Raw genomic sequence first — 11,824 nt, 5'->3', positions numbered from 1 at the left:
CACACACACACACACACGCACACACACACACACAGCGTTGGCAGCGCTGGTAGTCTTGCTCAACATCAGAGCTGCTGATGTGACAGAAGAATAGAAGAAGAACGATGTGAATAATGGAACTCGCTCTCCCTCTGAGAGAAACTCGGCTCGTCCACGTGTTGTGTAACGGTCTGACCCGGCCCGACCTCTCCGGCTCAAACCCAGCTTAACACCCGAACAGTGAGGAATGAGTTCAGTGTGTTGAGTCATATTTCAACTCAATTACTTCACATTTGAATAAATCTTGTTGTGCTTTTATTGTGGGTTTTCCTCCCGGGGTCCTTTTTGTCTTTTCAGCTTGTGAGTCAGCTGTGAAGCTCTTTGAGTGGTGACGTAACGCGACGTTTCAGAAGATCTGTCACTGAACTGTTCAAGTAAAAAAAGTCACTAAATACACACAAATATTAAATATAATCACACAACACCACTTCTAGTGGTGTTGTGTGATTATATTTAATATATGTGTGTATTTAGGGACTTTTTTTTACATATTTTATTTAGTTAAAATGTTTTTTTGAAAATTACGAACATTGCAATAAAGCAAGATCTCTTCAGATGGTTCAATTTAAAGATCAGCACTGGACTGTTTACATCTGTTTGAGTTGTGTGGTCGCTTTTGTGTGATAATGTTGTTGGACGGGATTTAAAAAACGATTTTATCTCCAACATTAGACTTGAAGATGTTTCTTTGCCTGGAGGGAAGATCGAATGAACGTTCACCTCCTCAGTCAGTAGAAAGTTCACTGAGTCGTGGGAAGGAAAAGGAGATTTTGGATGTCCCTCGTGTCTAAAAGGTGGCGGTGGGAATAAAACTAACAGCCGATTGTTGGTTCTGACAAAAACATTGGACCCAAAACCTGGAGGTGAAGTAGGAGTCAGTGATCAGGAGGAAACAAAATGTAGAGAAACTGTCCAAAATTAAATTAAATTTTATCTCAAACACTCAACTCAGATTGGTGTCGACTCCCTGAAGACACACGACCACCTGAGCAGGTGAACTGCAGCCCTCTGATAAAGTCTCATCACAGGTGAACCCAACAGGTTCTGATCACCTGAGAACTGGATCTGGAGAAATCCCTGTTCACACCAGGACCTCAAGGAATCCCTGATCTCCGTCCAGAATGCCAATACATGTTTTTATTTTTTGATACTGACATCTCAATGCATGAATTCGGTGCTGTTGTTTGACACAATCCTGCAAAAGAGAAAGACGAAGAAGTTCTGGTGCAGCTCAGTTCCCTTTCGGGTCTCTGCGGCAGTTTTAATGACAGCGATGAGCGACAAAGCCAGAGACCGACACCTTTCCACAGAGAAGAAAGAACTTTAATTAAATATAGTGAGAGTCAAAAAGTTATTTTACACTTCAGAGTTTAAAATACAAAAAAAAAAAAAAAAAAAAAAAATCAACATTATGATCTTTACAGTAGTTTCCTCTGTTCTCGCTCTGATACTGCTGATAATGTGTGAATGATGACCACCGCTGTGACAAGCCTCCAGAAGTGTTTAAACCAACTCCTCTATTCACTCCGACCTGTACAGGTATTTATATATGTACTATAAAAAAAAAACTAAAACAAAAAAAAACATCCCTTAGCTTTAAAACATCACATTTTTCTTTCTGAAGACACTCGGACACACACTGTAGCAGCCACTCACACACACCAACAGAAGAGTGGTCTCATGTTCGAGATTAAATAAATAGGTGGCTCATTCTTTTTATTTAAAGGACATGTGAGGGAAGGAGGGGAAGAAGATTATCAAAAAGGAAACTGAAGCAGGAGATTTTTCATTCCTCGTCACTCCGTTCCATTTTAACATCCAATCACACGGGAGACAAACACAGATAATCATATTTAACTCTATACGCCTTCGAAACGCAACAGAATTGTTTAACAACAGCGGGGACGACATTTGCTTTGTCGACTTACAAATGATAAAAAAAAAATGGCTTGTTTTAGTTTGATTGAAATTAGCAGTGGAAGTATGGCTTTTAATGAATGGACACGATAAAACACAGACTATAAAATAAAATAAAAACCATTCAAATCCTTTGTTGTGAAAGACAAACGAGGAGCACGTTTTAAAGGAGACATATTACACTCATTTTATGTCACGACTGAAACAAAGACACGTCAGTTTTCTCATTCTGTCTGTTTGAGCTCCTGTCTCTTTAAGGCCCCGCCCCCTGAACACCCACTCTGCTCCGATTGGTCGGCTCACACACGCCTGACCCGGCAACAACAGAGCAGCTGTGTTAAATCGTTTTCCTATGTTCCAGACAAGCTGCGAGGCATAAACTCTGTAAAATGTGCGACACGGTGACGCAGAGTGACATCACAGAGTCACAAATTAAAGGCGGGGCTACTGATGAGGCGTTTAAGGAGCAGCGTTTTCTGTGGGAGAGAGGAGCTTCTGTCGGCGCTGACTCGGACAGGGTGTTTCAAACACACAAGAAACTTTATAAAACACTGAAGGAAAGAAAAATAATATGTCTCCTTTAAAAGCGTTCAGCTCCTTAAACGTGAGAGAAACACGAGGAACATTTTTATCCCAATTTTTAACTTTAACGACAGCTCAGTCTCAGTTACTGAAGCTACTGACTTCTGTCTTTCTCTAAATGATGTTTAATATCTTATTTAGCACTAACGTCCACGCAGCTGGAGGTCCAGATCCCCTCAGGAACGACTTACAAATTCATCTTTTTGTTAAATAAGCGTGATTTACTCTGTCAGCACGTGACGCTTTCAAATATTTCCTACTGGTGGCAAATGTCATCAACCTGAATGACGAACAAACGACGTATCTGTGAACGCGACATTAACACAGTGTGGCGTTCTTACACAGTTTCTGAACAGACAGGTAGCACACACACTGTGGCGTAAGACTGTTTAGGCATTGATGCATCAAATAAGGGCTTTGGCAAAATTAACACAAATGAATTAAGACTGTTGAAGCACACACACACACACACACACACACACACCGAGCTGTGACTGTCACAACAAACCATCAGAGACTTTAATCATCTCACACACCTGCAGATATTTAAGACATGTCGCTGGCTAATTGTCCTGCGCTGCAAAAAACGTCTTTTATTCCCAAGATGTGGAAAATTCATCCTTCATCTTTACCTCTTTAGTGCAAAAAGGGGATTTAAACAGGCAGCATCATTAATATCACATCATTATCATGATATCTTAGATTCTGGATATTGTTTTTATTCGTATTGTTTTATCACGATGTGGCATTAAAGGTGCAACATGTAAGAACTGGTCACCTGTCAAAACAAACAGCATTTCATTCAAGTAACCGCTAAATGCTGCTAACTGTTGCTAGCTTAGTTAGCCTTGCAGCCAGTGGTCCAGACTAGGAGGGTTGGCTAGCCGGTTAGCATGCTAACTTTAGTTAATATATCTGTCCATATTGCACCTTTAAAGGCCACATGACAGTAAAATTATGTTGTTTCTAATTCTTATTTACCCACTGAGTCATTCCATCAACATTACTGATGATTATTTATCATGTCATTATTCATTTTGTCAAAAAAATCCTGATATTTGATGTTGTTGCCAGGTCTTAGCATTTATAAAGCCCCTCAAAAACAGCTGGCCTGTAAAAATTGATCCTGACTGAAGGGCAGACTTGAGAGACGTGCGTCTCAGATGTTTTCACATAACAAGACTGAGTTGAAGGTTTTATAGACTCGACATTGTTTTGCAGCGCAGCGTTTAAGACACACCGTTGGATAATTTCCCCACTACAGTCGTCACTCACACCAGAAAAGTGGGCAGCTAGTTAAAAAAGAAACACAATCTGATTGGCCGGCTAATCACAGTAAAAAAAAAAAAAAAAAAAAATCATTAACAACACAGCAAACCAAAAGAAAACAACAAAAAACAAGGATTTATATTTTAAGACAAAAGTTTGAGAACTCTCACACGACAAAATCAAAAATGGCAGCAGTCTTTAAGACATGTTGTCCCTCTTACAGAGGTCACTGTGGCGGGGTCCGACTCTAAAACACATCGCGTGGTGGAGTTGTTGGGTCAAATCCTGAAGAGCTGAGCTGCTGTCGGCACACGCTCCTCTGTGACAGGCAGCTCATCAGATCTATCTCTACCAGCCTCGGTTTCTTGGCAGAATTTTCTTTCTCTCTGCGGCTTCTTTTGGCTGAAAGACTGATTTTCTCTTTCTAGAAAATGTAGCACACTAGCTCGTAAACATTGGGATTATCTGAATGGCTAAAAGCTGCAGCATCATTCACAGGCGGGATGCATCCGAGTCCTTCAGCTGATCGGTCAGATGCAGAGGAGGACGAGTGTTAGCGCTGGAAAAAGAGCGGCGGTGGAGTCGATTTGGCAACGAGAAGCTAAAGTGTGTGTTCGTCTGTTTTCGGCTGGATTTGACCCACTTTTTTTTTTTATTCATCAGGTATTCTTCACATTACATTCCTTCATTAATGACCAAACTTCATAAATAGAAAAAAATTCCCTTCATGTGAGACACAGTTAGAAGATGATTATCACACGTTAACTGTTGCACGAAAATAAAAAAACAAAAACAAATCAACAATCACTCGAAGGGGAAAAAAAGGTGGAATCTCTCCAAATAAATACACTTCCTGTGTCCGGGAGAGTCGTGATGTAGGCGTGGCCGTTCTCCTATAAAAGCATCGAGGTGTACAAAGTCTAAACAACGATTTTCCTTGCAAACTGTTTTTTTTTTGTAGTTTTTTTTTTTTTCATTTTCGTCTCTTTTCTTGCAGTTATTTTTGTGTTAGAAAGCCTGAGTTGGGTTTGTTCCTTCAGATCTGGACGGCTGCTTCCATCCGCGACCGGAGTCTGACTCGCACCGACGTCCTTCGCCGGGATCGACGCTTCGAGTGTGCTTGATCTTCACCTCTCACACACACAGTCACACACACACACACACACACACACAACGTCATGCACTCACACCTTTACATGGGTGGGACGATCATTCCCGGGATTGCTGAGGAGAAACAGAGGGAGGAGAAAAAAAAAAGACAAAAAAGACTTTTAAAACACAGCCAAATATTTTCACCGTCATAAAAAAATTCCCTCGTAAATACATCAACATGTTTTCCCATCTGTGCAGCTGTGTGACTGCAGCGACATTTAAAACATCAATAGAGGAATAAATCAGTAAATAAGAGCGGGGGGATACATCATCTGAGCTGGCTCTGCTTCTCACACACACACACACACACACACACATAACACACACACTTAATTCTGCGCAGGAACAGTTGGCGCATTTTACTGTATGTTCGTGTGTGCGCCTGACAGATTGCATCATGGTGTGCGTTGCATTTAAACCCGAGGGATGGGCGTCAACACGGGAGAGGCCGAGCCCAGCCCAGAGCGACACACACACACACACACACACACACACACACACACACACACACACACACACACACACACACACACACACACACACACACACACACACACACACACACACGAGACTGCAGAGCTGATTATTTTACTTTTCATGCTGTGTGAAAACTTTAAAGACAAAACTCGAGTGTTTCAGTCGAGACTCGACTCGGTCTATTTTTTCCTTTCACACACATTTTCACTCTCTGTCTCACACACAGACACACACACACACACACCACAGGGCAGGTATTCTGCCAGTATAAACTGTCAAAAGAGCCGAACAGCTGTCATTGTTGATCGCTCCCTTCGCAAGCTGCCAGTGTGTGATCACCGAGTGTGTGTGACAGAGGAAAGTGTGTGTGTATAGCTGTAAGTGGGGTGTGTTTATTTCAGCTGTGCTTTGAGACTAAGCTTTGAGTTCCCACACCCCCGCACATGCTCTCTGTACACACACACACACACACACACACACACACACACACACACACACACACACACGAGAACAGCATGTGAAAAGCAAGCGCAGATCCACACACAGCTAAACAAAGCCAGAGATGTTGAGAAATAAATTCTGCGTGCCAAGTGTCTTTTTCTTTGGTAAATATATAACTTCCCATAATTTTTTCCCAGCCAATAGGAGGACAGGGAGGAGTTACCAGGCAACAGGATGGTTAGATTTGTGCCGTGGGACGAGATGTGGACGGAAAAAGTTGAAGGAGGATGGAGAGATGATGATGATGAGACGGGAGACAGAGATCATTCAGAGGTAGAAGATGTGAAACATGGAAGATGATTACTTCAATAAAATGAGTTAGTTTACTGAAAGTTTCAAATGCAATTAGTGAGGAGATGTGACAGAAGAAGAAGAAGAAGAAGAGGAGGGACATACTTCAGGTGAAGGCCAGGCCTTGTAGAGAGCTGGCTGTTGAGTACTTGCTAGAGTCCACAAATGTTTGATCTGGTAGAAGGAGGCAGAGAGAAAATGAATAAGGGACGGGTTAGAAGTCAAGAGAACGACGGGCGAGAGGAGAGAGAATACAAATTCCTGTTAATACAAAAGATGAAGCAGTACACAGGCAGTCACGGATCAAACTCTCCCGGGCAGAACATGTGTTCGCTACATTCAGAACGCTCAACGTGACTCTTATTTCAGCGGTCGGGTCGGAGCATCAGAACCTCGACGCTGGAATCTCTCAGATTGTAATCACAGAGGTATGCGACGAAAAAACCGGCTTATTGAATTGTGTTTGCAATTATGTTTCGTGTTCCACCACATCACATCGTTTTGTGCACATCAGGAAAAATCTGATCATCGCATCTGCGTCAGATTAAGACTCATCACTTACAGAACAGAACTGAACAGATCAGAACCGGAGCAGAGGGGGAGGGGGAGGGGAGGGGAGGGGAGGGGAGGGGTGTGAGGCCGGTCCACATCTGAATGTTTGATTTAGAGTCGTGAAAAGCTTCACATGCGGAGCGTTTATTAACAGAAGTGAGCAGTTTCTATGTGAGCTAATGTCGCTAACTAAACAGTTCTAATTCAGTCGCAGAGGGATTCATGCCTCAGATATCACTTTAGATATTAAGGAAAGGGAAGGAAGTATAAGAATAAAACAGAAATTCATCCCGAGAGGTGCAGGAATTAAATGTCACGATGATTCATTCAACAGCAGTGAAGACATTTCACTAAAAACCACGACTGTGAACCTCAGAGTCACCACGATTCAGCCTCTGGGGATCGTGACCGTCGGTGCAATCCATTTAATGGTTGCTGACGTATTTCAGTCTGGACTAAAGAAGGGCTGCAACTAATGATTATTGTCATCATCAGTGAATTAACCGATTAAGAGTTTAGTTTAAAAAATGTCCCCAGAGCCGAAAGTGACATCTTCAAAACTGCTTATTTTGTCCGGACATCAGTGCCAAACCTCACAATTCTTCATTTACTCTCATAAATGTCAAAGAAAACTGTCCAATCTTCACATTTAAGCGGCTGAAACCAGTTTGTGATGGTGTTCTGTGATAACAGCGACTCTAGTTTATGAAAACGACGCCTCTCTGGAGGGAGGTCGTCCCTCTGAGCGTCCTCGGACCGACTGGCTGCTGTCACGGTAAATTACCTTGGAGCCCGTTTCCGTTGGCGCTGGTACAGGAGGGCGGAGGGGAGGAGGAGGGCCTGACCACTGGAGCGAAGGCGGACTTCTGCTTAACGGCCGCCGACACCATGTTGGCCGGGGAGAAGGAGAAGACGCCAGAAGAGGAGGAGCAGTTGGAGGGCAGTGAGGTGGAGGAGGCCATAGTGGGACTGGAGGGGACGACTGGGATGGTGGGAAGTCAATTATTTTGAAGTGGGAGAGGAAAAAGGAGGGCGGTGGGATGAAGAAGAGACGGGGCGAGATGAGGGGAGAGAAACAGGTTCTGGTTAATTCACTGAGCATCTGCACACATTTGTCCATGTAGTCTATTTTATAAACAGTATTCAAAATGTAAAGATTTGTCTCAGTCGACTGTTCGAAGTCAAACATCTTCATTTGTTTCATAACCCGTGAGATTAATATCTGCATGCAAAATCTCACATATCTCCTCCTTCCCTTCTCTCTCCCTCTTGCTTTCTGCTAAATAGAAAAAGCAATGCAATCAACCAGCAGAGAGGAAAGAGGTGTGGCTGTCAGATGAAAGGCCGCGAGGGAAGGAGCGGAGGAGATGGAGGGAGGACGGAACGGAGCTGTGAGCCGGTGATTGTTTTTGAAGACGCGGCGACAGAGAGCCCCATGGGGGAATCTCCACGCCGCAGATCTGAGGCTCCCACTTTGTGTCCACAGCCGTGTGTGTGCGGTCGTTCAGTACGTCTGCACGCGTGTTTGCATGTTGAGCACCTGTAATTACACTGGAAGACACTCAAACTGCATTCTGAAGCAGCTCCGTGGCAGCTCAGCTCAGCTCATTTGAAGCGCTCGTGTGTTTTCTGACAGTGGAGGTAGATTTTTATTTTCCACAAAGCTGCTAAAACGACTCCATGATGAGTAACTTCAGCACAGTTTCCGTTCGCGTTTCTCCCAAAACAAAGTGGCTGATAGCGTGTGGAACGTCACGTCAGATGCAGGGTGTGTGTTTACTGACATGTGCACTCACTGGCGTAAGGCGAGTTGGCAGCGGAGCCGTTGAGGAACGTGGGCGAGCCTCCCAGGTTGGTCATGCCGGTGTTGTTAGCGTAGCCGTTCATGGTGCTGCTAACTGAGGTGTAGCTGGTCTGCTGCGGCGTGGTGCTGGGCACGTAACCGTGAGGTGACACGCTGCTGCTGCTGCGCACGAAACCTGCAGGAGAGGACGAAAGAAAGGGTTTTGTTATATCAGATTCTGTCAATTTTCTTTGATGATATCTCAAATAACAGCACGTGTTTCCTTTGATGATGCACTGATGATGACTTCCCTGCATTCTAAGTCAGAGTTGGGGATGTACATTTACAATCTAAAGTCTCAATGCAATCAAAAGCAATCCAGGCAATATCGGGAGAAGTGGAAGGAAACACTCAAAGCCTTCATTGTAGTGGCTAAATCATTAAAAAGGCAATAAAGTCTGACCCTGATTGGCCTGTGTGGGCTCGGAGACGTTGACGGACAGCTGCCCGGTGAAGGAGTTGACCCCCATCATGCCGCCGTGGGTGGAGCCGGAGAGCTGGGTGTGTCCTCGCGGAACGCTGTAGAGAGCTTCTGCAATGTCCGCCGCACGCTTCAGGATGATCTCCTGCAAAAGAAAAGAGAGTAAACCATCAACATCACAGCTGAAAAACACTTATTTTTGCATTTGCGTGCGTGTGCGTGTGTGTGTTCCTTACCTGGTTGTTATGGGGCAAACCGTACAGGGCTTCCACCAGGTCGGCTGCTCGCTTCAGAATAACTTCCTGAGAGGAAAAGAAGAAGGTAATATCAAGTTTTAGTTGCATGTGAAGACATGAAGGCAGATGTAAGTTATTTTAAAGAGACGCGTGTGTAATCCCTCTCAGCCTCCTTCCTCCCCCAACACACCGTCAACTCACATCCACTCCACCGTCTATTCACGATAAACAAATTGCTCTTCGCTCCTCTTAAAGGCAGTTATCGGCTGTCAAGTCGAGAGCTTTTATGCTTCTTCTCTCCTCGTGTGTCTCGATGACATCTCGAAGTGACAGGTATTTAAAATATACTCTAAAGTAAATCTAAAGTGCTCTGAAGGCTCTCCTGCTGTGCACCGACGTTCAGATCAGGACAACACGATCCGATGTGCGCCGTAAAAAAATAATTACTGTCATTCTACAGTAAATTACTGGATAATAACTGCAGTAAATTCACACTATTATACAGTAATATACAATAGATACACACTAATCGATTGTGTTTCTACTGTAACACACATTACATTTAAAATACAGCATTCTATTGTAAAATACATGCCGATTTATGTAGTTATACACAGTAATACATTTAATGCGTATTAATGTTACTGCAATGTGTTTTATATGTTAGCATGCTAGCCTTTTAGTCTGTTGGCCTGTTAGCATTCATACAATGTTGGACCATTTGTTAGCCTGTTGTTAGCGTGTTAGCCTGTTGTTAGCGTGTTAGCCTGTTGTTAGCCTGTGTTAGCCTGTTGTTAGCGTGTTAGCCTGTTGTTAGCGTGTTAGCCTGTTGTTAGCGTGGTAGCCTGTTGTTAGCGTGGTAGCCTGTTGTTAGCGTGTAAGCCTGTTGTTAGCGTGTAAGCCTGTTGTTAGCGTGTTAGCCTGTTGTTAGCATGTTAGCCTGTCGTTAGCGTGGTAGCCTGTTGTTAGCGTGTTGTTAGCCTGTTGTTAGCGTGTTAGCCTGTTGTTAGCGTGTTAGCCTGTTGTTAGCATGTTAGCCTGTTGTTAGCATTTTGTCATGTTAGCAAGTGTAATTTGTTGTAAGACTACTATACTACATTGCTGGATTAAAGTCTCCAGCTGTGCCCTAGTTACAGAATTTCCTTGTGATGTAACATTTTTAGCTGCTGACTATGACATTCCTAGAAAATTACCCATCATGCAATGCAAGAGCATAATTACAGTAATTCACAATGAAAACCGGGTGTTTGTTCACAGCTGGAGGAGATCTGGAGTGAATTTTGATTGATTGTTTCTCCTCATATTGATCATTAATTCTAAGATCAAAAATATGTTTGTGAGCTCTCTCATTCTTATTCACAGGTGTTATAGATTATTGCTGAATTTGATGTTTCAGCCTCCTCCTCCTCCTCCTCCTCCTTCTCTTCTTCTGCTTCCATTTTCACCTCCTTCCTCCACCACTCCCTTTTTGTTCCCACTTTCCTCCACATTGGGAATTCTCTTTCTCCCTCTCCCCGCCCACTAAACACTCAACAATTCTCTCTTTCTGCTCAGTCTCTTTATTGTTTCTCCTCTTCATCCCTCCTCACCCGCCCACCCTCTCCCCGTCTCCCTCCGACTCTCTCAGCTCTCACCCCGGAGGTCTAAGGTGTCTTGTTTAACAGTTAATGTGTTGTCGTTTCCACAGCGTGAGGCCGCCCGGCGACACCGAGAAGATTACTCCGTGCTTCACAGTATTAACCTGCACCGTGACACACACACACACACACACACACACACACACAGTTGGCTTGCATGTGCGCTCTCCTGTGAGTTTGTGCCCGGTGGAACATATTGCCTCTCCATCAGTGTGTGTGTGTGTGTGTGTGTGTGTGTGTGTGTGAGGATATGAGAGGTCACAGAGCCAGTCAGCAGTTTTTAGTGCGTCTGTCCATGGTGCTAAATTCAATCTTTTACACATTATTAAGGCCAGGCTGGCTCTCTGTTAACCTCTCATTATCAGACTGGTGAGCTGAGCACACACACACACACACACACACACACACACACACACACACACACGCTCACTAATAGAAACCCGATCCTGGGCGTTCGAGCGGTTCCAGTAAGGCAGTATAGCTGATAAACGGGAAGGAAAGATGATCCTCTGGTAACATCATCATTATCAGGTCTGCAGGCTGCTGCATCACTCAGAGCCTCCGACTGCTCGGATCAATGCACTTTAAATACTTTGTTTGTTTACGTCTTTTCATATTTAGACACACATCGCCTAATTAATCTGTCCCAGGTCGCGTCTGTAAATAAGGAGGCACTGTTGGTCGGATTACCTCCCGCTCAGTGTGAATGAATAATGCCTCCAGCTGCGTCGTGTTGATACGAATGAGAATGAAAGAGCTGTTGTCGATCTGGTGGGTGAAATAAAACGCTTCAAAACTGATTAAGAAGTCCAAAATAATCCAGCTTTGACATCCTGAGGGTCTAAACTGCAGCAACGATGAAAATACATCTGATCTGCAGCGCGGAGACTTTTTAATCAGAGGAGAA

At 43.9% G+C, this 11,824-nt stretch overlaps 1 protein-coding gene across 2 annotated transcripts in view; it reads right to left on the bottom strand.

The window, feature by feature from the left end:
- Nucleotides 1-1,344: 1,344 nt before the first annotated feature.
- LOC115594826 (transcription factor COE1-A-like) overlaps nt 1,345-11,824 on the bottom strand; it is an 85,462-nt gene continuing 74,982 nt past the window's right edge. Inside the window, exons 12-17 of one of the 2 annotated variants that reach the window (XM_030439079.1) lie at nt 9,281-9,346; nt 9,027-9,189; nt 8,577-8,759; nt 7,565-7,762; nt 6,334-6,402; nt 1,345-5,031 (exon numbers count right to left, since the gene is read on the bottom strand). In XM_030439079.1, the coding sequence (XP_030294939.1) occupies nt 6,335-6,402; nt 7,565-7,762; nt 8,577-8,759; nt 9,027-9,189; nt 9,281-9,346 (678 nt within the window). In that variant the 3' untranslated portion in view covers nt 1,345-5,031; nt 6,334. The remainder of the gene's footprint in view (nt 5,032-6,333; nt 6,403-7,564; nt 7,763-8,576; nt 8,760-9,026; nt 9,190-9,280; nt 9,347-11,824) is intronic. The other variant, XM_030439080.1, reaches the window with a different exon arrangement.

Source organism: Sparus aurata, chromosome 13, assembly GCF_900880675.1.
Source record: "Sparus aurata chromosome 13, fSpaAur1.1, whole genome shotgun sequence".
NCBI classification, from domain to species: Eukaryota; Metazoa; Chordata; class Actinopteri; order Spariformes; family Sparidae; genus Sparus; species Sparus aurata.
Note: the sequence above shows the minus strand (reverse complement) of the source record. Positions and strands in the feature narration are given on the sequence as shown.